This window comes from Zingiber officinale, chromosome 8B (genome assembly GCF_018446385.1).
Source record: "Zingiber officinale cultivar Zhangliang chromosome 8B, Zo_v1.1, whole genome shotgun sequence".
Classification (NCBI taxonomy): Eukaryota; Viridiplantae; Streptophyta; class Magnoliopsida; order Zingiberales; family Zingiberaceae; genus Zingiber; species Zingiber officinale.
Window position 1 is genome coordinate 63,189,170 of NC_056001.1, and position 27,692 is coordinate 63,216,861.

General features: G+C 35.9%; 2 protein-coding genes across 3 annotated transcripts in view; one reads left to right on the forward strand and one right to left on the reverse strand.

Annotated features, from left to right (window-relative positions):
* The first annotated feature begins 7,349 nt into the window (after positions 1-7,349).
* Positions 7,350-13,445, forward strand: LOC122015033 (ubiquitin-conjugating enzyme E2 2-like). The gene is made up of 5 exons (XM_042571670.1): positions 7,350-7,610; positions 7,694-7,719; positions 12,458-12,547; positions 12,655-12,743; positions 13,115-13,445. The coding sequence occupies exons 1-5, from the start codon at positions 7,486-7,488 to the stop codon at positions 13,241-13,243; spliced, it is 459 nt and encodes a 152-aa protein (XP_042427604.1). The 5' UTR covers positions 7,350-7,485; the 3' UTR covers positions 13,244-13,445.
* A 1,403-nt stretch (positions 13,446-14,848) lies between these two features.
* The window catches only part of LOC122015982 (probable polyribonucleotide nucleotidyltransferase 1, chloroplastic), a 56,618-nt gene continuing 43,774 nt past the window's right edge, over positions 14,849-27,692 (reverse strand). For both annotated transcript variants that reach the window (XM_042573103.1, XM_042573104.1), the window contains exons 14-25: positions 24,259-24,437; positions 23,890-24,073; positions 23,721-23,768; positions 23,506-23,578; positions 20,754-20,827; positions 20,550-20,657; positions 20,197-20,291; positions 17,620-17,683; positions 17,258-17,311; positions 17,126-17,167; positions 15,436-15,930; positions 14,849-15,321 (exon numbers count right to left, since the gene is read on the reverse strand). In XM_042573103.1, the coding sequence (XP_042429037.1) occupies positions 15,607-15,930; positions 17,126-17,167; positions 17,258-17,311; positions 17,620-17,683; positions 20,197-20,291; positions 20,550-20,657; positions 20,754-20,827; positions 23,506-23,578; positions 23,721-23,768; positions 23,890-24,073; positions 24,259-24,437 (1,245 nt within the window). In that variant the 3' untranslated portion in view covers positions 14,849-15,321; positions 15,436-15,606. The remainder of the gene's footprint in view (positions 15,322-15,435; positions 15,931-17,125; positions 17,168-17,257; positions 17,312-17,619; positions 17,684-20,196; positions 20,292-20,549; positions 20,658-20,753; positions 20,828-23,505; positions 23,579-23,720; positions 23,769-23,889; positions 24,074-24,258; positions 24,438-27,692) is intronic.

The following is a 27,692-nucleotide window of genomic DNA, read 5'->3' on the forward strand; positions in this document are numbered from 1 at the left end:
GACGTTGTGAGCAGTCAGGGAAGCGCACTGTCCACCTCGGTTGCTTTATAATGGATGGAGGGTAATACAGTTGTCACAGACCCAAGCTTCTCGACCATACAGGGGTCATGGTGTCTTGAGAGGTGGTGGGGGTGACTATGGAGCATGCACGTGCATTTTTGCATATGATGCGTGGTGCATCTGAGGAGATATATTTCCATACATGTCTAGTAGATACTATCTACATGTGATTGTGATATGTTTCACTTGTATGAGCTATGATTGTTGTATATGGTTGTCATGTTTCATACATGTCATTTATTATACATGTATATGTTGTCGATTATATTGCTAGGTGTTACGAGCAAGTTTGTTAATGATCTTTGGTGAGTTTACTATTTATTACACCATGTTATTTGACCAGTTCAGGTATGCGTATTTATTATATCATTTACGATCTTGACTTATATATTAGTACCAGATTTGGTAGGTTCATTTACTATGACATTATGATCATGATATTATGTGTTGGATCTAGATTGGGTATGTATATTCATTATATCAGTTTATAATCATGTTCTTATCCTAATGAGATTGTATACTTTGATCTCCATGTTTTATTTAAACCATGCACTATCTTGTCTATTACCCGCTGAGTGACCCGCACTCACCATTATATTTGTGTATTGTCTTTTCCTTAGGTAGCAGGTAGATTATTGTGGAGTCGCTTGGAGTATTCTGTATGTCGATCCCACGTCACATTCGAGGATGTTTTTGGATTTTACTTCTTACTTTATTTACTTTATGAATTTGTGAACTTGGCATTGTATTACTTTGATTTTATTTTGGAGTTTTGCTATGTTGGTATCTTGTATTTGTCTTGTTGTGGTTGTGCGTAAAGCCTAGCCGACTAGTAGTTTGTTGTTCCTGATTTATGGGCTTTCTTTTCATTTTTCACTGTGTTTTTAGTACAGTCGTGTGGCTTGTTTATTATACAACTGCATGGTTGTAATCATTTTGTTCCAGCCGTGTGGGTTGTGTATATAACTGTGTGGTTGTATATGTTCCAGTCATGTGGGTTGTTGATTATAGCTTGTGAGTAGTCATGTGGCATTGTATATATGATTCATATTGTCACTATTACAGGGAAGATATTGTCTGTTTGTCGGGCAAGGACTCCTCTGGGGCGTGACATTTACATAGAGACTTAAACATAGATTTTATGCCTGAGTACAATTGATCAGGAGGTAGAAGACATACCTCACCTACCACATTAGATCTGAAGCTCGATTCTCCCCCTTCATCATGATGTCTTCTAATGTTGCTCCTCTTTCATTGATGCTTGCTTCTAAGTTACTTAATTCTTCACGACTTGCCATCAGTGTCAATCCAATGTAAGCTTCTATCTCAGATTCTGATGAGGAACTTTTATCTCAGGTAGTTTTGTGATTCTTGTGCTTGGATTTCCTTAGCCCTTTATCTTTCTCCTTCTTGAGCTTTGGTCAGTCATGCTTGATATGCCCTTCTTTCTGACAATTGTAGCACTGAACCTTTCATTTGCTCCTTGGATTCTTCTTGGTCTACATCTCATTAAACTTGTTAGATTTAAAAATATTTTTAAACTTTCTTACCATATATGCTTCTGATCTTTGTCAAGAGATGAATCTGACTCAGGTTCATCCTTCTTGTTGGCTTTCAATGACAGGTTATGGTTTATCTCCATTTCTTTTGTCACTCCTACACATCTAAATTCATGTAATTCAAAAGTTGAGAAAAGTTCTTCCAAGGTACTTATCTCCAAGTCCTTAGAGATGTAGTATGCATCTACTAAGGTTGACCACTCCATTATTCTTGGGAAGGCGTTGAGCGTTACCGGATTGTGTCCTGATTCATTACCGCTTCTTCGAGGTTGTTGAGTTGGGTGATTAGTTCCTTGATCTTCTCATGAAGTTGGGTCACCTTCTCTTTCTTGTTCATCCGAAGGTTTGTTAGTTGATTTCTGAGGATACCTCTTCTTGCTAGCTTTACTTCCGAAGTACCTTCATAGAGCTCCAGGAATTTCTCCCAGAATTCTTTGGCTGAAGTGTAGCTTCATATGAAGTTGATCTCTTGAGATGGCAGAACACTGAGCAAATAGAATTCTGCCTTTCCATTTGCTATGAAGTCACTTTGTTTTTTCTTATTCCAAAGTTGTTCTTCCTTCACCTCTCCATGTTGATCTCTAGATTCTACAAAATCATATTTAATATTAACAATATTTCAAATTTTGTTTTAAAAAATACCTCAATCTTTTTCTTCCATATCGTGAAGTCTCCCTCCAACTTCGGTGGATGAATTCTAGCTCCGGCCATTTCTTGTGCTTTAGACAACTGTTAGTTCTTTTGAAGCATCCTCACTCTGATACCAATTGTTGATCCTGATGAGGTCGGCTAAAGGGGGAGTGAATAGCCTTAAAACCAAAGTTAGAATTTTCTCTTGATTGGACTTAGCAAGGATACAAGTTAGTTAAGCATAAACAATTAGCATTAAAAGAAACAACAACTTTAAAAAAAAATAGGTAAGAGACACCAAAGATTACTTAGTTACAACCTACATTGTTGTTGTTGTTAATCTAAGGAAAATGAAAGCACTAGAAAAATCTCTTTCGTTGAAGGCGAAGAAGCCTCTTTCACTCTTTAAAAAGCTTAGAAAATAACTATGAATTGAATACAAAAGTTGTTATTGAATTCTTAGCTCTAGGGAGCTTTTTATAGCTCTTGGAAAAATGTTACCGTTGGCTAGAGGTGCCTCCAAGAAAGTCCAAGGCACCTCCAAATGGATAAAATTTTATCCCTTTGCAACAATCACAGCAACGGTCATTCTTTACATTGGAGGCGCAAGGGTGCCTCCAACTTCATTGGAGGCACCTTCTCCTTGAGGCGCGAGGGCGCCTCCAAGCCTCTTGGAGGCACCTTTCAATAGATATATCAGCCTCTCTAAGCTGATCTTCTTCACGTGGGTGATGCTCCGGTCAATCGGAGTTGAGTTCACCCGAACCCAAATTCGTCTTTCTCCTCGAGCAGATTTCCTCCCCGGCTTCTTGTCCCTAGGATATGTCATGTGAATCCTTCTTGTCCACCAATGTACTCTTCGCAGCTTCTCGTCCCTCAGACGCTCTAAGCCGTCAATTCGCTTCCTGTGTCATCCTTCTCATCCACTGCATCTTCCGCTCAACTTTTTGTGCTTCTTAGTTCCTGCACACTTAGACACAAGACATCAAACACAAAAGACTTAACTTAACTCGATTGATTACATCAAAACTTACCTGAGATACTTACAGAAACGACTTTAGGGAATAGTATTATTCTAGATTTTATGATAGTAGTAATTCTTCTCCCTAGTTCTTTTACATTTTATTGATACAATTTTTCTTAGCTAGTGTCGTTGATCCAAAATTGACAAAATATTATGCTAAAGCTCATTTGTACCTGTTGGTGCAACCTTAGGTCAAGGTTGACCCAAGTGACCCGACTCGAGTTGACCTGACTCGAGGTATATTTTGATGTTTGACAAGAATAGAGAAGTTGTATTTTGATGATTGACAAGAATAGGAACTTGGGGGATTGTGGGTGCAACTTTTGGTCAAGGTTGACCTGGTTGACCCGACTTGAGTTGACCTGATTCGGGAAAAGTCCAAGTATGGAGACTTGGCACGGAAAAGTCCAAGCAGGGAGCTTGGCACGGGGAAAAGTCCAAGCAGGGAGCTTGGCACGGGGAAAAGTCCAAGTATGGAGACTTGGCACGGAAAAGTCCAAGCAGGGAGCTTGGCACGGGAAAAGTCCAAGCAGGGAGCTTGGCACGGGGAAAAGTCCAAGTATGGAAGCTTGGCATGGGAAGTCAGAGAGGGCTCGGTAGCTCGTTCTCTGGACCGGACGTGGAAGTCGGAGAGGGCTCGATAGCTCGTTCTCTGGACGAGGTCAGAGAGGGCTCGGTAGCTCGTTCTCTGGACCGGACGTGGAAGTCGGAGAGGGCTCGGTAGCTCGTTCTCCGGACTAGGTCAAAGAGAGCTCGGTAGCTCGTTCTCTAGATCAGGAAGGCTTTAGGTTTAAGGCTGGGAAATTGGATCGGTTTGCTGACCGATCCAGTGATACTATGGGTATCTGGATCGGTCTGCTGACCGATCCAGTGATACACTGATTCTCACTGTGGGTTTTCTGATCGGTCTGGTGACCGATCAGTAACCAAACAGAATGGGAGAAGGAATAGGAGGGATCGGTCTGTGGACCGATCAGGGCTCGGCAACCACTCTCTGTGAGAGTTGGGATCGGTCTGGGGACCGATCAGCCTAGGGCCTGATCGGTCCACAGACCGATCAGGGATTTCCTGGACCGATCAGGCCATAGCCTGATCGGTCCAGGCCTAGCCGTTGAGTCACAACGGCTAGATTTCTGCTTCCTCTTTGTCTTCTTCGCAGGTTCAGGATATAAATCGAGGTTGAGGGCCTCTACAGTGCTGCTGATTTTTTCCTTGCTCTTGACTGCGATCTGAGCTTTGCTAAGCTCTTCATCCCTGAAGCTTCGTGTGAGTTTCCCTCGGCTGGTTCTCTGATCAGCTGCTGTTGGCATCGGTGAAGTTGTTGCTTCATCAACAGACCCCAGTCGACGAGAAGGCAAGCAAACTTGGTAGGGTGTTTTTACATTCATATTGTCCTTGGTTTCTTGCTTTATTTCTTGTACTCCGATATTGCTGTTGCAAAAGAGATTGTGGCGAGGTTTCTCCACCCAGAAGGAGTTTTTATTAGCCGGTTTTCCGGGGTCTCATCCACCGACGGATTGATAGGACTCGTCCACCTTACGGACACGCCGAGGAGTAGGAGTATCATCTCCGAACCTCATTATATCGTCGCGTTTGAGGTTTGATATTCTCCTGTTTCGTTTCTATCTTTTATTTCCGCTGCGCTAACTAAAATTGTAGGAAGAAACGTGAATTTGGGGTCGGCTATTCACACCCCCCCTCTCTAGCCGCATCCGAAGGTCCTAACAGTACTGAGTTAGTAGGATGCTAAATTCCACGACTCACAATTTGGTTCAGCTGTCCAATCTCAAGTTCTATTGTAGAAAAACTCAATCCACTGCACTTGATTTTCTTTTGGTTTGTATAAGAATTAGTATAGCAGAATCATTAAAACTGATTTTATTTTAAAATAATAATAAAATATGTTTTGAGTTATTAGGAATAGCAAATAAATAATTACAAAATACCATAGAAGTCATTTTGGAGCCAAAATGTATAGAAAACTTATAAGAATATTATATTTGTTTTAAGGATAAATATGATATTTGTTGTATTTATATTCTTAAACCTCTGGCAAATCAAACAACAATATTAACAATCATACCTAATAAGGAGCTTATAAACCAAATAGGAGCATTAGAATGATTAAACACATTCTCATTCCAGTCTACTATCAAATTCATTTCCATTTTTATTCTTATTCCTGCACCCAAACCAAATGTCACCTAATATATTTTCTAGTGTTTTATGATGTTTTCTTGATTTATTTATAGTTTTTTTTTTTTCTGTTTTTAAAAGGTTAGTTTAAAACATCTTGAGCCAACCTTCCAATTAACCCAACCATAATTTATAAAATCATGATCCTGGATCGTAGGATTGCACGATCCTACAATCCTATGATTTGAAAGCATAAATTGGTACTAGATCATGCACAATATATTTTGTAGTAGAATCAAAGCAAGATTGGTAAGATCAAAACATATTCGATAGGATCAGCGCAAGATTCGTAGAAGTTTTGAGTGGTCATAACTTTTAATTCAGGTTAAATCACATGACTTATAATATATCAAATTGAAACTCATTTAGAGATCTATAGTCAGTTTTAAGGTTTTTTATTAATCGCCCAATTTTAGATCTAAAAAATATCGTTTAAAACCTTTTATGAGGCTTTGAAGATTTTTAGTCCTTTTTTATTATTTTTTTCGTCTTTTGCAAAGTTAGAGTTAAGGTTTTGAGGCTATTTAAATATATGTTTAGTTGCTTTTTAGTAAGTTTTTTATCAATAATATTCTGTCATTTATTTTTCCTAAAATGACAAGCTTTTATATGTTTATTGTCTGATATTTTACCGAATCAACGGGTCTTTAGAAGATTATTTCCTACATTTGTATTTGAATTAAAGAATTTAATTGGCATTCAATATTATTATTATTATTATTATTATTATTATTATTATTATTATTATTATTATTGTGTTAATGTACATTTTATACTTTTTCATCTTATAATATAAAAATAAAAATATTATTGAATGCTATTGCATTAGAATACAAGTTAAATTACTATTTAATTTAAATTTGTATAGATAATATAATTTGAGGTATTGAATGTCAACGATTGCACATATGTAAAATTATTAATCTATTTATATGTAAATAATTTTTTTAAATATTTTTTCTAATTATTAATTATGTAACATATAATTTTAAGAGTTTTTGGTAGGATAATATGATTCTACGATCTAATCCAATCCGATCCTGACTGATTTAATTCTGACCCTGAATCGATTCTATGTAGGATAACAATTTACAAACTATGAACTCAACTTCTCAATTGACCTTCAAACGATTGAATCCTTGACTATGATTAAAACACACATTTTTTTTTGTTTAGTTGGCATCAAGTATTCAACTTATATCGATTCTGACCCTGAATCGATTTTACGTAGGATAACAATTCTATAAACTATGAACCCAACTTCTCAATTGATTGAACTATGATTTAAAACACATGTTTTTTTTTTTGTTTAATTGACATCAAATATTCAACTTATATCGACTAATCTTTGATTGATCGATCTGACCTTATGTAAATTTTTCATCAACCATTGGGATAAATCAGAAAGCGCTCGCCCATCAATTAAATATTCTTAGGTTAATCATCATTAAGAGAAATTTTCTACTAATTTATTAAAATTAAGACTCAATTCTTAGATATATAGAAAATTAAAAAAGTAGTCTACCACTGCATCATTTTCCGGACTAAAACAAATGTTTTTGATCAGTAGACATCTAGTTAAAAGTCTACGTAAAATCTAAAACTATAATTCACTCGTAATCTCTCGTCTCATACGTTAAACGTCCTTACCTCCAAATCTTCATTGTTGATATCACGAGTCAATAATGAAGAAGTTAACAACAAAGATGAGGATAGGCATTTTATTTCATTTCATTTGCCCATGTAAACAGAGTCAATAGATGCTTTCCCCTCTCCTCTCCTCTCCTCTCCTCTCCTCTCCTCCATTGCGTCTGTCTGTCTCCTCTGCTTTCCGCGTTTGTAAACACAGAGCCATAAAGGGGCTTTTTTATTTTCTCCTTTTCCAACTTTCCAAGTGGTTCCCTTTCTGCGATCATTCTCCTTCTGCTGAGCAGGAAGATACGAAGAGATTGGGAGAGTGGAGCATAAGAAAGGGAAGGAAATTTCAGAAATTTGGTGAGGAGCGACGGGGAGTCGATGTCGACGCCGGCGAGGAAGCGACTGATGCGGGATTTCAAGAGGTTGCAGCAGGATCCGCCGGCAGGGATCAGCGGCGCGCCGCATGAAAATAACATCATGCTATGGAACGCCGTGATCTTTGGGTGAGTATTCCGCTTCCGCCCCTTCATTTTCACTGAAAGCTTGGATCTTTCTGCTAAAATTGGGTCTTGATCTGGATTTGCAGCCCCGATGATACCCCATGGGACGGAGGTGAGTTTTTCCTTTCTTTTTCTCGATCGAGCTTTTAGGTAAAGAGTTAGGGTTATCAGATGTTTCGTAGACTGGATTTGTATGATCCCCTTTGCTAATTGGTCAATTTTGTTCCTTTTTCCTAATTTATTCATTCTCCTCCTATAAGACGCTGTTATTGTTTGGCTTAATATCTTCATAGAGCGGCTGTTTTCTTTCCCTGGTTATGCAATTCATCAAATTTAAGAAATCTGATCTGCAACAAATGAAAACGGAAGCGAGTGAGTTGTGTTTGGACCATAAAGAACACTAGAACATGGAATAATAACTGTGAGGTCTCTTCTTTCAGTACAATCATAGTATAGGCACTGTCCAGATAGAGATCAACTTACTTTTTTTCTCACTGGAAAGAAGAGAAAATTTTGAATTATTGTCTTCTCTTCCTAATCTATTCAAATATGAGAAGGTAAACTATTTTCCCTTTAAATTTAACAAAACACATGAAGAAATTTATTATTCAGTTCCTATATATATTTTTTCATAAAGAAATAAGTTAAATGCTATGTGATTATCATAGTAAAACTTATAGGAGTCATCACTGCATGCATTGATGTAGAAATGAATAAATTCATTTTAAATTTAATTACTAATTGATATAGTCTCATTAAAAGTAAAAAAACCTAAGTGAAAGATGATTAAATGATTAAAATTCGTTTGAAATCATCTTAACATGCTTTAAGAAATCTCGATACAATATTTATATAACAAAATTTAATTCAATTGACTATTTAATGCTTTAGAAGATTAAAGAGAGTACTAAAGGAATAAAACTCATTTAAATTCATTCTGGTAATGTTATGATGGATACCAAAGCATGTCGAATATCAACACAATATGGTGCCAAAGCAATACCATTTGATGGGGGGCCAAAACTCTTGCATGAAAATATAAACTTTGCCTCTAAGTATGTAATTGCCATTTTTGTTTTGTTTTCTTCATTATCTCCTTCCTCTTGTCACTTCTACCATGTGTTGGCACTTTAGCATGGTGCAGAAATGACATCATTTCAGTCAAATATCGAAATTCTAGCATGACTTGAGATCGAGACCTTGGCCTCAATGGATGGAGGTTGGTAAGTCTGAAAGAGATATCCAAATACTTCTCTTTTCCTTTGATCACGAGAAGAGCATATCCAAACCATTCTCTAAAGTTTCTCAGAGTAGTTGTTAAAGGATAGACAAGGTGTAGGATCAGGTAGGAGGCTTGCCAATGGAGTGATGGTGGTTGAAGAAGAGTTGATCATTGTCTTTTTTTTTTTTTTTTAATGTTATGTTCAACTATGTTTTATTGAGCTTTAGTACTAGGAAATAAGGGGAAAAAATTGATCTATTCCAACATTCTGAAAGGAATAAATACAAGATGGTTGTTCAAAAATAAGAAAAAAAACAAAGACAAATCTTGCAATTATCGGAGAATATGATAAGTAATTTCCAAAAAATAATAGCAAATTGCAATCCCTTAAATCAGGAATCTCCTATCGATCCTCCAATGGATCGATTTCCAATCTTCAACAACCAATATTATGGTAGTGTTATGAGTATGCTTCATTTTTTTTCCATTTATTTGATGAAGATGTGAAACTTGTGATCCTGATAATGCTATCATGCATATTTTAATGAAAATTCTGAATTGAGAACAATCTCTACCTACTGTTGCTCAGGATTTAAATTTTGATTAAGCAAACTTATAAAGGTTAATTTTTCTTATCAGTACTTATTTTGGGTTGAAATTCAAGAACAAAATGATAATATTGGGTGTATGTAAGATCATTGCTTCAAGGGTCTAAATAAACAATATTGTGCAGATGAGAGTTGGACATTAGAGATGAGCATCCTATAATTATAATTCTTGTTTAACATTGTTGAGTTAGGATGTATAGAAATAAGTAGATGAAGAAGAAGAAAGAACAAAAAAGGGGCAAAAGTGAAGATCAGTTGGTTCTCGATCCCTCTGAAAGCTTTATCTAAAGTTGTTTTTACTGAAGCAGAAGAAAGTGTTGTAGGTCTTTTGTTGTTTATCTTGTTTCTTTCTCATGCTGAAAACCTTCGAGCCTCAAGAATTTCTTTACATTTTCTCTCTCCCCTCCATTTTGACCTGTATAATGATTCTTAATTGCATTATTGTCAAAACCAGTATTGTTTGCGGGATCAAATGGTAGAAAGTCTAAATACCGACCGTGTTAGATTGATGAAATCTGGATCAATAAGAAAAAAGATCAAAATAGAGAAAAAAATAAAAACTCAACGATGTTAAATCATGATAAGCGTACATAAAACACATAAAAAATGTGTATAAATAGTATAGTTAATAAAAATTAGATTAGTAACACACAGAGCATTGACAAGATATTTTTTTTATCAAGTTAATTACATTACATTATTGATATTATGGGTTCGTTGGGGCTAGGTCCAAGATGACATCCAAGTGTTTATTGGAAAGAGATTTTGAGGCCACAATTTTTTTTTTTTTTTGATAATCTAGATGTCTGGTCTTTGTCTAACTAATCCTGGAAGTACCTTATCCCTTGGTTTGCATATCAGGTAAATCCAGAGCACAAGTTATCCACACTAAGAAGCCAATCACCAAGATATTCATTCCAATTGGAATTCAAACTTTGTTCCTCTTGTTGTTCCTCGGAGTGTTTTACCACACCCATGGGAGTGATTTTGAGGCCATTATTGATTGAGAGAAATGTATCCTCTGTCAAATCAAAGAAACATTCTTGATGGAGATTGAGCTTTTGAGGGATGGATGTGACAATAGCTTTAGGGATGGTAGTCACAATTACAATTTGGACCTTAGGATTTATGACATATGGTCCAAATTTTCATAAGCAATCTATATTGGATGTAAATCTTAATTGGGCTAGGACCTTGTGATCCTACCGGATTTCAATCTCAACAACCTTGATAGAGAGAGAGGACATTTTCAAAACAATGTGGGGAGAGAGAATTTGCCAAAAGGTGGATGGTGCCAAATAAGGATTTGATTTTGACACCAATTGGTGTAGTAAAAGTTGGAAGAAGATTAATCCACCTACCTGAATCAACAAATGTCACAAAGTTGTGTGGCTCATTTAGTCTCTCTCAAGAAGAAACAATTATAGTGAATCAAAATTTAATTAATTGGAACGTAATCCAATAAGAGTGGGTTGGGATCCTATGTAAAGGTCCATCTATTACTCAATCTTAGAAATAAATAAATTTCCCCTCGGACTATGATGCAACGGCAAGATGCCCATGCATTCTCCCAAGCACCCATGGTTCAATTCCTAGTTACGGCGTACTACATTGCATTTCCCTTGGATGATAAACCTAGGATGTTAGGTTGTTGGGCCGCCCGTTGCAAGCACTTCTTGATTTACCTGATAGTCAATGGGAAACTTCCGTGGGGCTAGTCCGATTATCGATCATCTCCCGGATTAGTCGGCTTGAGGGTTGGATACTTGGTGTTAGCTAAAAAAATTAGAAATAAACAAATTTTCCCCTACCAACTTAGTGACCGGACAACTAATCTGTAAATTATGTTACTTGGACTTGTGTACAAGTATTCGGCAAGTTTGTGAATCCAAGTGTTTGTCATGGTTATTTTCAAAATTTTCTTTTACACGTAATCAATGGAAATATCAACTATTCACTTATAGTTTTAGGTTCGAAGTTTTGGTATTTGAGTGTTGGACCCTAGCATGGGTATAGGTAGATGAAGAGCCCAATTAGAATTACTAAACTTATCCAAATAAAATATTAACTTCCTGGATTTGCTTTGAGTATTTCAAAATAATAACTTACAACTTTTAAAAAAATTATAAAATTGAAAACTTCCTAATCTAAGGCTCACAATATAGAACTTTTTAATTTTCAACTGCACAAGGAATGTTCCTTATCACATGGAACAAGATCTTATACCTAAAAGACTCGATCAAGCATAAAAATTTATTGCAAGCTTGGTGAAGTGTCAATCTTTTCAGCTCAGTTCTTGAATACGGTTGTCATGTGGATCAAACTTATTTTCTAATTCTAGCTTATACAGCTCATTTCACTATTAGCAATTCACTTTGACAAGGATTTCATGACCTTTTCATATTTATTTATCTACAGAATTTAAATGACTGGCAAGTAGCTTATTCTATAGAGTTGTCGAACCATCTGTATAATCAATCGAATTAAATGCTATCCCCCTGCTTTGAGATAACATTTCAGTTATGATGGGTTCACAGATGAGAAGTCTGTCTTAGACATTCAGACAAAGGGGTGTAACTACCCTTATTTCATTCCAAAATATTATTGAACAATGCGCTTGTATTTGCAATAGTGTAGTCAAATTTCATATACCTTATCTGCCTCTTATTGATTCATGTTTCTGAAAACCTTAATCAATTTTCTTATTTTCATAAGATATATTTGATTTTGGCTATATTTATTGCAAATCTCAAAGTCTACGTTATTGCTTGTGATTAACACAAATTCATGATTTACATGAATTCCCTTCTTAGTCATGGAAGGTTATATCCCATCACATGCATTTGGTCTTTCTTTATTGTGCTGAAAATCTCAGCTCACTAATCTGCCAGTGGCATGGATTTCCATATAAATTGCTTTAGAGACTATCCAAGGGGTTTATATACCTGCATGACTTTGTTAGACTGCTATAGGTTCTTCCTCTCATTGTTAGTTTCTCACTGTTTATAATGATTCACCAGGGACGTTCAAGCTAACTTTGCAATTTACTGAAGACTACCCCAACAAACCACCTACTGTCCGATTTGTCTCCCGAATGTTCCATCCAAACAGTATGAGTACTTAATTCATCTTCAGTCTTTTTTCCTTGGTTTGTTAGTGCATCACATATACGAGAAAACACTTTAAAAAATAAACGTTGTCTCTGCTCTCTTATCAGTCTATGCAGATGGAAGCATTTGCTTGGACATTTTGCAGAATCAGTGGAGTCCCATATATGATGTTGCAGCAATACTCACTTCTATACAGGCCAGTTTTTTTTTTTTGTCATCCTTCCCTAGCCGTTTCGGAAAATAGTTTATTTTGAAACCAATTAGCCATTGCCCTCTAGAACAATTTGCAGTTTTACTAAAAAAGATTGTCTTATACAAATCAGTTTCGTTATTGATGCAATAGGTAATTTGCCTTAAAACCATATAATTATTTTAGTCAAGATAAGGATCATCATCCACCTTAAACCCTATCTCTTATCAGTATTCTTCTTCCAACTTCCTAGCTCCAATCTTGGAAGTTTTTTTTCTAACCCACTAGAAGAGGCTTCAGGAGAAGAAAAATGGGATAACTTGCTTCAATAATTTTCCATTTGACAACTAAGGATTTATACTGAGCTTTCTATGCAGTCACTTCTCTGTGATCCAAACCCGAACTCACCTGCGAATTCTGAGGCAGCTCGGATGTTCAGCGAAAACAAACGGGAATACAACCGGAAAGTTCGTGACATAGTGGAGCAGAGCTGGACAGCTGATTGATCATCGGAATTGGTCCTCTTTAGCAAGAAACATGTTTGTATCAAGCAACTCTTTTACCATGACTTGCATTCATGCTTAAGGATAGCGGCATAGTGGCTAGCGTGTTGATATTCTGAAGCCCCTTGAGATGCTCCTTAAATATTTTTCTTATATGCAACTATTTTATAGATTGCTAAATCAAAATTGTCATGCTTTTGCTTAACGTCTGTCTTGCCTATGCAAGTTTTAGTGATAGAAGATAATTAAATCTTGACTCTCTTTTGTTTGGTGTCATAACTATGATTATTTTGTAATTAGTAATGCTGGAAATAAATAATTACAAGTTAAAAATAAAATAAATTTTCAATGTATATTCAACCGCACCAAATATACAAAAGCAAATAACGCAATGTTATTTTATTCCTACTTTAAGTATTACAACTGCAAATATTTCATAAGATCTCTGACGAGGATGTTGAATTTTTTTTTTATTTGTATTAAACGCTAAATATTTGGAGACTACCAGAAAATATTTTTAAAAAATCTTGTTTTTTTGTATCTTCGAGGAAATAAAAGATTTTTTAAAAAAAATCATAAAATTATTAGTTGATAATTTTATGCGTTGCGTCCAGAATATAAAATTATTGCCCTAGGGAATTAATTTTCAAAGGGAATTAATTTTCAATATCTCATTGGGCACTGCAGTAGGATATATGTCTTATTTTTTAAATTTATCTCTTTTCAGGACGGTAAAAGATAATTATGTTCGGCTCTAGTATCTTCATTAATTCATTTTAAGGTTAATACAGAGGAAATAACTGACACATAAAGATGATATTTATCTTAATTATACTGAGATTTAAACTTCATATCTTATGATGACAACACCTCATGCGCTAACCACTAAATTATGTCCAGGAGACATTTATCCTTTTCCAGAGTAGAGAGAATACGTAACTTATGCTAACAACACCTCATACGCTAACTATTAGACCTTCACTTTTCTTCCAATAGAATAAAATATTATTTCAAATAATGGAAAGAATCAATTCGGTTTACTTTCTAAATTGATAAAAAAAAAAAAACACAATATCATGATGATTTTAATGTGATAAAGATTATTGCTTTCTTTTATCTCATAACGACCATACGCACGGCACAATAACGATTATTACATAAATCTAATATTATTTTTCCCATTTTTCCCCCCTCCAACTCTAGCATAACTTTTATTTTTACACAATTTACCATATCATTTAGATTTCATACTGATACAAAGATAAAGGTTAGATTTGGTGACTCCAATTGATTCATAGTTGATGTACATTAAGAAAACTAAGTTAAAAACAAGGTTGCATAAATTTGCACCACTTCATAAGTCAATTGTCTTCATTTACTGGATAATTTATATGCAAAAAGTTATATAATCAATCGAAACAGTTTAAAGATTAAATTAATTAAATCACTAAGTTATAGGAATTTTGTCTAAATTGCTTAAATTTTTTGATATGATATAGAAACAATTTATCCAGCTCTTCCAACGTATTATATTTTCAATATTTCAGTTACTATAGAAGAATACTTTAAACTTCCAACATTTACTGAAATATAAACAGGTAGATAGCATTTAGTCAAAACAATGAATCTCCAACTATTATCATTTTTAAAGAACCACTGTATGTAACAACTAAAACGAACTACATTGCATCAACTCATAGTGTTGTTGAAAAATAAGTTAATGAAGCATTTGACAAGGATATGAGTTTATTTTGGTATTCCTTGCACGAACAACTAAAACAAACTACCTTCTAGGCATTCATCATTTCAGTTGTTATAGAAACGTCTGAAATAAGTTAATGAAACATTTATGAAGGGCATGAATTTAGTTTCACATTCTCCTCTCCCTCTCACCCAAAACCATTGCTTCAGTGCTTTAGTTGCTCTTCTTTGTACTTGGTTATCTCTCCCTGGTCGGATCAAAATAAAGATGCAGTGGGCAATATTGACTTTCAACTAATGCAAAAGAGGGGATATGTTAATGCATTCAAGCATCAATGAACTGGTATTTGGAAAATCTCTGAACTGAAATGCCATAAATCCTGTTTCAAAGTTCAATTGGAGGATCTAATTAGTTCCTACTCAAGCATGAAGGGAATGACAATGGTAAAGAATATATTCAAGAGTAAAAGAAACTAGCATCTTCTTTCCTGCACCTTCAAATCTTTTGCTGGACTATATTCCATTTCTTGGGACTTCTGAGTTAAGCTAGAAAGGAATATGAATAAATTTCAGGGTTTGGTACTTCAAACTAGTCAGACGTACTTGGTTATCTCTGTCCATGTCTTCCAATGGAACCACAGCAGCATTTGTTTTATGTGTGATCATCAGCTAGTCTTTGTCGACATACCATCTTTAACAGGGCTAACTGATTTACTCAGCTTTTCCTGGGATCTGTCATTCATACTTTCTTGAGCTGAGGTAACTACCTTAAGCGGAACTTTGATCATTTTCTTAGGATTCTCAAATTTTTCTGCAGTCCTTCCAGCTTTATCTTTTCTCAAAGGCTTCTTCACTGTAATTGTAGTAGGACTATCTACAGGAGGAATGTTCTCTTTCATGGAATTATTTGTTTGTTTACCACTGGTGTCCAGATCTTCATCAGGAAGAAGGGCTCGACGGCTTAATCGAAGATGACCCTTTTGGTTAATCTAGAATCCAAATATTGTCATCATAATGTCAATTCACAAAGGTTAAGTCCAGATAAAATTAAGAGAATAAAAGCACCCGCCAGTTCACAATCTTTAATTGGTAGGAAATGAAAGTAATATGAGTGCACAATATTTAAAAAGGCCAATGCAGCACCAACTTGTATATATGAAGTATGATTAGTTATGCTTAATTAACAAAATTGAAGATATATCCAGATTGACTGCCTCATACCTTCTTTTATATGAAACTTGTGTATTGTCTACACTTTTCGGCTAAAGACAATATAAACATCAAGAGAACTAGGGAGACTGATAAACAACTCGTATAACAAACAAGCAAAATTCCTCGCCCTAGATGGCAGTAGACAATTTAATCCCTTTTAAAGTAATATATGATATATAGAGAGAGAGTTTTGTTACCCTACACACCCATCCAAGCACCTTGTGAGCACCTAGTGTTAAATTTATTTTATTTTCACTTCTTTTTGCCTAAATACTATACTCTAAAAAAAATTAACACTAGATGCTCACGGATGAGTGTAGGGTAACGAGCCCTAAACCCTAAATACTATACCCTAAACTCTAAGCCCTAAAAAAAATTAATACTAGGTGCTCACGGGGTACTCACAGATGGGTGTGTAGGGTAACATTCTCCTACAAATCAACCCAACAAACAAAGTAGAAGAAGTTAAATATCTGATTAAAGTATAACTACAATAGTTATTAGACAATGCAACATCATTCAGAATCATCTCTCAAACTGAAGCTTAAAAGTTTACACTATACCTACATGAAGCTGATAATTTTAATCAAACCACTAAACTAAGTGACAGCATAATAGCTTTTATTCAAGTTCCTCATTTGTTACCAAGAATTCTGATCCATGTTATACGAGGATGGATCTGGTATATCAGGTATATTACCTAGTTTACAAATCATATATTTGTGCATGTGTAGGGAAAACAGAATTTTATAAACAGCAAAGATGTTAAGTATCAGAAGGTTATTGGTCTGTACATTTAAAATTGTTAATATTGAGGTTAATGGAGTGTAACTTTCTTCTTAATGCAGTTTAAATTGTATTACAAAAGGATTAACTGAAACAGGCTAAGAAAAAACTAGAAATCTTAGCTTAAGGCTAAGCTAAGAGGGAAGCACAGGAAATGCATCTAGTAAATGTGGATAGTCAACCAACCTCAATAAGTTTCACATCGATGCGGTCTCCCACTTTTACGACCTGAAATAAGGTACAAAACAAATGAGATTGATCAATTCACTGGACATGATGCGTGCAAGTATGATAAACAAGAAGAAATATTGTTCTTACATCTTCAGCATTGGCCAACCAAGTAGAACTAAGTTCACTGATATGACACAGGCCCTATAGTAAACGAAGAAGGCAGCATATATTAAATAATAGAATGGCGAGCAGTTTAGAGCAGAAGTAACAACACAAAGGTAGCCATGCACATCTTCACAAAGAATCATAATAGACAACATAGATGTAAATAAGTTCTCATTGTAGCATTTAAGAGACTACAATACATTTACTAACCATATGTTGGGACTAATAAGAGTATCCATTAATATATTTTTGGTATCAATAGTAAGAAAAATTATCATGAAAAAAACCATTATATTGATTCTATTGGTAAGCATTGAACAATGCATCAAATCAAGGCCAACAACCTCTCTTCCTGGTGCAATTTCTACAAAGGCTCCATAAGGTGCTATCGATTTGATTTCACAATTCCTGTGTTCAATTAGAAGAAAATGTGTCAGTTTCTGAAAAAAAAAAATATATTGGAACGATATCATGAGACAAAACATCAGTTCCCTTCATCCACTAATTGCAGCCATAATTGAAATACCTAACTCGATACAATTAATATCTTCAATCTTTGAAATGCCAAATTCATATCAAGAAATTTTATTAGCACATAAAACTTCCTAGGTATTGAATGACTTACAAAATTATTTAACATGATATTGAAAACGAAAAGAATGCATGATCAATGGAGGATAAGTACTCTAGTTCCCTTATATAAGAACAAGGGAGACATACAAAATTGTGCAAACTATAGGGGTATTAAACTAATGAGTCATACTATGAAACTTTGGGAAAAAGTAATAGAAAAAAGATTAAGGAAGGAGACCACAGTGACAGAAAATCAATTTGGGTTCATGCCTGGAAGGTCGACAATAGAAGTTATACATCTCCTTAGACAATTAATTGAAAAATATCGGGAGCAAAAACAAGATCTACACATGGTATTCATTGACTTAGAAAAAGCTTATGATAGAGTCCCAAGAGAACTTATATGGAGAATTTTAGAAAAGAGAGGTGTTAGCGTAACATATATTGAACTAATTAAGGATATGTATGAGGATGTAACGACCAGAGTAAAGACTTCAGGCGGAGTAACTGAAGCATTTCCAATAAAGATAGGGTTACATCAAGGATCAGCCCTAAGTCCCTATCTTTTTACACTAATTATGGACGAACTCACTGCACACATTCAAGACACAGTACCGTGGTGCATGTTATTTGCAGATGATATTATTTTGGTAGATGAGACACGTGAAGGAGTAAATACTAAGTTAGAATTTTGGAAGGAAACACTAGAAAGGAAAGGTTTTAAGCTTAGTAGATTAAAGACAGAATATATGAAATTTAAGTTTAGCAATATTAGAAGTAATGAAACAATTGTTAAGATAGGAGAGGACGAGTTGCCCGGAACTGAGAGATTTAAATATTTAGGATCATTTTTACAAAATGATGGGGGGATTGAGAGAGATGTCTTACATAGAATACAAGCAGGATGGGTGAAATGGAGGGAAGCGTCGGGTGTTTTATGTGACCGTAAAGTACCTCTTAAACTTAAAGGTAAATTCTATAAAACCGCAATTAGACCTGCTATGTTATATGGAGCTGAATGTTGGGCTATGGCTCGAGCACATGAGCAGAAGATGAGAGTTGCAGAGATGAGGATATTAAGGTGGATGTGTGGACATGCGAAGATGGATAAAATAAGAAATGAGAGCATTAGAGAGAAAGTCGGAGTTGCATCTATTGAGGACAAACTCCGAGAGACACGTTTAAGATGGTACGGACATTTACTTAGACAACCAATAAATACTCCAGTTAGGCGATGTGAAACTATGATAAACATGCATATCAAACGAGGAAGAAGAAGACCAAAAAAGACTTGGTTAGCAATAATAAAACAAGATAAAATTTATTTAAATATAGATGATGATATAATAGGAGATAGAGCTCAATGGCGTAAAAGAATTCATACAGCCGACCCCACCTAGTGGGAAAATGCTTGGTTGTTGTTGTTGTTGTTGTATAAAACTTCCTAGGTAATCTTCATGTTAGATACCTGTCTAAACAGACCTATACGTAATCACAGGGTTGTAAAGTTATAAATACTTAGGGCAAGAAAACCATAATAATATTCTCACTCACTCCAACATGGTAGGTCTCAGAGTCATTTCTTCTTTCATCTCATGCAGCCTGTAATCGTTGTGGTGACCTAGGTGTATGCCTACTCATGTGATGTTGCTTACAGCACTTCTAACAACTGCCCACATCCTCATGCAAATGACAAAACCCTCATGTTGGTACTTGTTACATGGCACTGCTCACTTGCACCCTCTCAAGAGAATATATTGCACAAGTTGGATTCTCTATAGTGCCACCTTAGTCACTTGAAGTAATCGTGCAATGCCAATCCACCCAAGTGCTGACTCAACTGCCCACTCCTCTGTGATCCAACCATGTGTTGCTCCTTTGTGTGCTATCCAACATCGTGCTATGCCTCCTCTTGCATATCCTGCATGACAAAAAGAGCCCTTTTGGCAACAAAGAGCAAAACCTTGGGTTCTATCCTTGTAAGGAAGAAGTGAGCAAAACCTCTTGTTCTCCTTGTTGGGAACTAAGATTCATTGAGAGCTTCTCCCTTGATTTTGGGTAGGTAAACCCAACAAGAGGTAGGTAAGCTTCCTCCCCTTGTTCTTTGCTTTTGTTCTAACTCATTCTTTACATCATTCTCTTTTCTTAGATGAGTCCAGTTTGAGACAATCTTTTTGTGCTTGTACTGTGTCATGCAGACACAAGTATAGGAGGGGTATAATTAACATAGTCCTAATTGGTCTTGGTAAACAATGAATGACCACACAACCCAATAACGATCCTTTTGAAAAACGAAGGTTTAAAGTACCCATATCTATCTTCCAAGTACTCTACCAGTAAGATCTTACCTGTAAATATCACCAACAGTTGGAACCATTGTCAAATTGGCTATGATAGCTTTTGATTTCTCTAAGCTGGACAAGTCCTTTGCAGTAATTTTAATCTGAGAGATGAAGTTATTCCATGTGAATGTCATATGTGGAATAAAGGGCAGCCCGGTGCACGAAGCTCCCGCCATGCGGGGTCCCGGGGAAGGATCCATTGTACGCAGCCTTATCCTGCTTTTTGCAAGAGGTTGTTTCCAAGATTCAAACCCGTGACCTTTTGATCACATGGCAACAACTTTGTCGTTGCGCCAAGGCTCCCCTTCTGAATGTCAGATGTGGAATGAATATCTAAAAACAGTTCAAACAATGCTTACTAGGCCATTTTCTTCTGTATCAATAGAATCTACACCAGTATCCTCAATGATGCTTTTAACCTTTTTTCCACCAGTGCCAATGATTATATTGAGTTTGTCAGGTTTAACCTGAAACGAAGTTGATGAGCCTTTGACAGAGAAGGCACTGCAACAGTATAAAATAAAAAATATAATCAAAGAGAACAAGGAAACTCAATTGATTACCTTCATAATATGAATAATTGGAGCATATTTCGAAAGCTTCCTTGATGGTTGGGGGGAGCTCTTCATCATTTCATCTGAAAATAAAATCTTGTTTTACTGGTTTCTTTTGATACGATATACAAAAAAATTATGTGAGAATGAAAAGGCAAGTCCTACTGCACTTGCATCTCTAGTATATGTTATTGGAATCCACCTTGGTTGTTTATGGCATTGAACAACTGGATAAGAATTCCCTAGGTCAAGTTCGACCGCTTACAATTTAACATATTATGGGTAAAATTTTATTTCATACCCCATAGCCAGCACCACTTTTTCCTTGATTTGTATAAATATTCATTTCTTTCCTTGATTTCTTTATCATTTTGACCTCCATGTTTCACGCATCTAAAGTTATTAAATCTCTAAAACCTTAACCTAACTTTGGCAGTCCGGCAATATCTTTCACCACTTCTTGTTCTCAGGTTGCATGACAGTTATCCATTGAATGTCCATTGAACTTAATTCTTGCAACCTTTTACCTCAATTTTCATTACTTAAATTTTTCAAGTGAATTTATACAACTTCACCCTAACAGCAACTCTCTATATGCTACGCCAAGAATTGATTATCATATTCGTTATTTTATTATCAATCTTTTCATTCCAGATTTCTTCTTTATTCATTCCACCTTTGACATTATTTTTAAAATATCATCAACTTGTAAAACATTTTGTTTGGTTTTCACATTTTACAAGACTATGGAGGCATAACATGCATCTAGCATACCCAAAACAGTTGAGACTAACACATTAGTGTTGACATTTCCAATGACCTATATCCATATTGTTTATAGGTGTTGATTAGTTAAGCATACCCAAAGTATGACTTTACATTTTCTGCACATAATTTTTTCTACTTTTCTAGAAAGGAGAAAAACTGATGCTGTTAGTCTTAAAAGTAATTGAATCTGAAATCATATTACTTGCTCTGTTTCTTCCCCAAATTCAAAGCCTCAATGTGTAATATTTTCCTATGCTGTCCCAGAATGCCTGCTTGTGTAGGTTTTATAGTCATAAGTATATTATAAATAATATCACTAAGATTTTTCAAAATTCATATTGATTTAATGACCCGGTCTTAATTAAGGGGCATAAAGTACACTAATTTTCCGATTATCTTGACTTTTACAACTTTATTCTTAATATTTATTTATGATCATACCTACTCATTTTTATGTTAGGTATACCAAATCCTAAACATATATTGCCTATTTTCTAGTTTCTTCTCTGACCTATTTCATATTTCCCTTAAGTATATTAGGTTTACTTGTTTCCTAATCATGCATTGACTTGCACTGGCCAACAAAGGAGAATCCTAGGTGTATGCACTGTGTCGCATGTGACTGATGACATAGCCCTAAAACAAATCCGATTAACACCAATGCTCACAAACTCTAGATACACTTTATGTTGGTAGTCTAGCTGTCAGTGTGTAACATAATTCTTAACTTTTTTCAATCTTAACTTAGAACTGGATAGACAGTTTTCTATTGCATTGTAACATCCAGAAAATAAACATATTGTGTTGGACCCCATGGTAGTTTTGATGTGATCAATCAAGTTGGTTAGGTCCTGCGTTGTATTTGATCCTTGTGTCTAAGTGTGCAGGAGCTTAGGAGCGCAGGAAGTTGAGCGGAAGACGCAGCTAGCGAGAAGGACGGCACGGGAAGGGAGCTGACGGGCTCGGTGCGTCCGAAGGACGAGAGAGCTGCGGAAGAGTACTCCGGTGGGCGTGAAGAGCGTGCGCGGCGTTCGAGGGATGTTAAGCCGGGACGGAAGGTTGCTCGAGGAGAAGGCCGGGAATTGGGTTCGGGTGAGCCCTATTCCGGTTGGCCGCAATCACCCAAAAGAACGGAGCGTCGGAAGCTGAAGAAACCAGGCTGAAAAGTAGGCTGCCAGCTTGGAGGCGCCTCCAGCAGGCTTGGAGGCGCCTCCATCATGAAGGCGCCTTCAACAGGTCAAAGTGACCGTTCTGCGCGCGGATAAAGTTTTATCCGCTGACTCCCATGGAGGCGCCTTGGACCCTCATTGGAGGCGCCTTGGAGCCTCGGGATAGGATTTCCAGGACCTATATAAAGGCCCCTGGAGGTAGGAATTGTAGAACAACTCAAGCATTCAATCTGTAGTGTTTCCTAGCAATAGTTCTGAGCTTTTGAAAATGTAAAAGGCTTCTCCGCCTTCAGTAAAGGAGAGTTTCTTTTAGTGCGCTTCTACTGCCCTGGATTAACAACCTCCTTGGTTGTAACCAGGTTAATTCTTCTGTGTCTTTCTTTTACTGTTTTATTATTTTGTTAACTATTGCACTAACTGAGTTGAAAGTACGAGGAGGGTATAGTTACTTTTTGTTTTCAGCAATTCACCCCCCTCTTGCCGATCTCCGCTGCACCAACATATTGGATATGGTTGATTTTGGATAAATATTCTAGAATGGTCCATAATCAGGCTAGTAATAATGTGGTAGCCTCTGAGAAAGCTAGTTGAGCTCCCTTAAAATGCTTTTGTTCCCCCTATGACCAATAACTTGAGGAACATTACAATGTGTTCTTGAATAGAGTAGAAACTAGTGGAAGCCTTGAGACTACATGGCATAGATATAGTCTGCATTAGCCAATAGTAATATGGGCATTTAGAGATGTAGTGAATCATTTGTAACAAAATTTATGCAATAAAGTTACCATAATATAGCATGCCACTCTGCAGACAATGTAGCTCACCTAGAACATGTTTACGCCCATTTCTTGCTTGAATAAGTGCTTTCTGCATTACTGCCAAAGTGATCCCTTCAACCTATAAAAGCGCAGGAAGTCAATGAAAACCTAAACACCCTCCACATGCATATTGAGTTCATACAGATGACTTGATGTAAACATAATAGGTGTGTATGACATGAAAAAAAAAAACTTATATGGTTCTCAGAGCAATCGACAACCTTGATGTCCATCTGAAATGCAGTAATACCATTCTCATCACCAGCAACCTGCAAAGTTAAATAACTAAGAATGAAGTTGTCATGGAGATATATTAGTACTGAATATACAAAAGCATACAAATTCAAAAGTGAATAATATTATTTAAAGAAGAAAATAGCAACCAGGTACCTTAAAATCCATATCTCCAGAAGCATCCTCAGATCCAGTAATATCAGAGAGAATAAGTGGGGTCCCATCTCCTCCAAATTCTTTGGTATCCATGACCATACCCATTGCAATACCAGCAACAGAAGACTTAATAGGAACTCCTGCATCTAAAAGTGCTAAGCAACCACCGCAGACCGATGCCATACTGGAATTGATAGAGAAAAAAAAAGTAAAAAAACAGGACTTTGCTACAGTCATCACTTCAAATATAAACATAAATACACACAGACACACACTTGTAAGCTACTTGTCAAAGAGTTAACTGCTTGCAAGAAGAGAGAGAAATTTAAGCACATCATACAGGAAATGAATTTGCTAATGAAAGATTACCTTGATGACCCATTACTTTCAGTTATGGTACTCTCAACTCGAATAGTGTAAGGAAAATCCTCTTCAGAAGGCAAAACAGGTTCGATTGCCCTTTCAGCAAGCATTCCATGACCAACCTCCCTCCTACTGGGAGCTCCTAAGCGCCCAACTTCACCAACACATGATGGTGGAAATGAGTACTGAAACAAAGTTTCGCAGATATAATACAGCATGACAAGGGATCAGATCTGACATACTGAATCTTGTTAGCCTCAACTTGCAAATCCTAATTGACGGTTAGATTCAATCAAACATGGAGAAAGAGAACAAACATCAACTCCTGTTTTAGATAAATGCACTTAGATATACTACTGTTTTCGTGATCAACTAGATTAAGTGCCCTTCAAGATTCTGATTCAAGTTTCACAGTGAGACACCTGGTACAACTGAACCTAGGATTATAACAAGGAAATCTCAATTGTTAGATTAGGATTCTTAACTGGATTCGTGCAACACTGGCAAGAAAGCAACATTATGGAAGTTTTATCAAGCTGTTGTTTTGACCAACATTAAATGTCCTAAACTGGATTCTTCCGGCGTCTTATTTTTTTGATATGAGAAATTGTACCCTGAATGGGGTAAATGGAATAGCATCTTGTTATTTGTCCATGTATCACAGACCATTGTGTTTGTTTTCATACTCTGCCATCCAAGATATGAAAACTATGTGGAGCATTTTGAAAAAGCAAATAAATTTTGGTGGTGAAATGAAATTTCCTTATAAATTATTAAATTACAGGACAAATTGCATATTAGTAAAGTCATCATATACAAGTCAACTTATAAAGAAACAAGCTAATGAAAAAAGTTATCTATTTAGCATGAATGCAACAACTCAAGAAAAAAAGTTGCACAGTTATTAAAATTGGAAGTTCATAGTTCAGATTATCCTTGTTAAAAGCTTTGAAGTTGAGTCACTGCTAATAATTACCCTAAACCTTGTTTGGTTTAGGTAATGAGCGGTCCCCGAGTCATGATGCATGCCTGACACATCAACAAATGGGGCATGCAACCCGGAATGGGAAACCTCGAAAAAGTGAGGGTTTTCTTAATTCTGTGGTTAACGAAATTTTCTTTCCAAAATTATCCTCCGATATTTACCCTTTGGGATTAACAATTTATTAAATGACAATCCGCCCATACTTATACCCAATCTTGCCGACTCACGATCGCATAACCCAACTCGTGAAACCCTAGCAGAGGTATTCAAAGTCGTCCGTGAAACCCTAGCGGCATTTGAAGGCGTCCCCACTCCGCGAAGAACCCAAGAAGCATTCCACTTGCAAAGGCGTCCCACCAGCAAAGGCATAGCTTTCCTGACTCGCGATCACGAAGAACCCTAGCGGCATTCTTCACAAGTATTTATTTGATTAATAGCAAGATTGTTTAGATTTTAGGTGAGTGCATAACTCTGTCTTTGTCATCTCTTGTTTTCCTTTACAGAAACGATAGATCTGTTTCTGTTTGGTTGGTTGTCGTGGAACCTAGGTTTTTCTTCCTAGACTTGTTTGTTTTAGCATCGTCCTATTGCCCTTTTGCCCTTTTGTACTTACAGCAAAGCTATTGAGTATACCAATGATTGCATTTTATGTAATTTCATTGACTCGGTGATCATGTAGTTTTGATTTAGTTAAGTTCTATTTAGTTCTTGATAGTTTGCTTCATACTCAGAAATAATGATGTATCCATTGATGTCCATGTTATTACTTTGATATTTTCCTACCAACTATCTCTTGGTTCAGGGATAATGCTAAATCTTGCAACTTGTAAGTTGAACCTAAAAGACTTAAGGAATCATTTTTAAAATGCCACCCTGGATGAAAGATTCAGGGCAGTATGACAATTTGAAAGATGGTGTTTTCTTTGCTCCTGCTTCATTTGTCTAATCTGAATTTTTGAGCCTTTTTATTCTTCTTTATCTTTATGATCAGGCTCAACTAACAATACTCAAAGATTAGTGATGCAATTTTCTTTTATCCTTTGTACTTCCTAGTATCAATAGTTTCTCAGATTCTCCCCATTCTTTTCTTTGTGATAGCTATCTTGATATGCTTCTTTCTGTTTACTTATGCAACTATAATTACGCATTTTATTGTCCTGCAACTATAATTATGCATTTTATTAACATAGCATTAGCTTATCATTCATCTGGGAAATTTCTATTTTGATGCTCAGTTCACAAATACTATTTAATGAAGTATCATTGGATTAGCATAGCCTTTTAAGATCAACCTCTGAACTATCATATAGCTATGTCTTTAAGTAGATTCATTGAGACGTAATTCTCTGTCTAATTTAGGCTTCTTAACTATGTTCGTTGCCCTATTTACATGATGGGCTGAACTGGCTCGGTTAGCAGTATGGCAGGAGATGAAGATGATTTCCGTACTCATTAGGCACATGAAGATGATGGAAAGCAAGTTATTTATGCTTTTATCGTTGACAATTGCTTAGCGATCAAGAGGAGTGCAAGGTTGAGGAGCATATCATATGCTTATCAGGCATTGTCTAGAAATAATATTAGGTCTATAAACTTAAATGAGATGGTTTTTCATAATGATCAACAATGTGTTGATAACCGTAGGATGGATAGGACTTTAGGCAAACTTTGTTCTTTGCTAACGACTCATGGAAAATTGTCAATTAGTGAACTTGTAATATCTTTTCTTCACATTATTGCACATAATGTGAAGAATAGGGTCCTAAAACGCCAAATAACTAGATCCGACGAGACAATTAGTAAGCAATTTCATTAGCTTTGAACTCTGTTCTGCGGTTACACAACATTTTGCTTAAGAAGCCAGAGCCAATCCCAAAAAATTACACAGATGAAAGGTGGAAATGGTTTAAGGTACAAGTATATAATTTCTATAAATTTATTTTTTAATCATTCTAATGTACACAGTAAATTAATTTGATTTTATGATACTTCTTTGAGTGTAGGGTTGTTTCGGAGTATTAGATGGGACTGACTTAGGTATTGAATAAAAAGGTGAAATCACAACCAATGTGTTAGGTGTACGCACACCAAACATGAAATTTAGCAATGCTCTACCGGGTTGGGAAGGATCTGCAGCAGATGGTAGAGTCTTAAGGGAATTAGATCCATCCAAAATGAATTAGATATTTTAATTAGGTTGTTGATACTTATATTTTGATATACTTTGGACAGGTAAGCTTATCTCCTGTAAGATGTGGTGATCAGTTTTAGGAGTAGAACAAGATCAGTTTGCACATTTTGTTGTCTCTAGCGTTTACATTGAGTTTGAACATTTTCAATGCTTGTGGTTGGTGTGGTTCTTACAAAATATATATTCACTAAGATTATTTGTTGTTAATTTATGAAGCATTCAAATCTATATATTTTCAGCTATTATGTGAATCAATCAAACTAT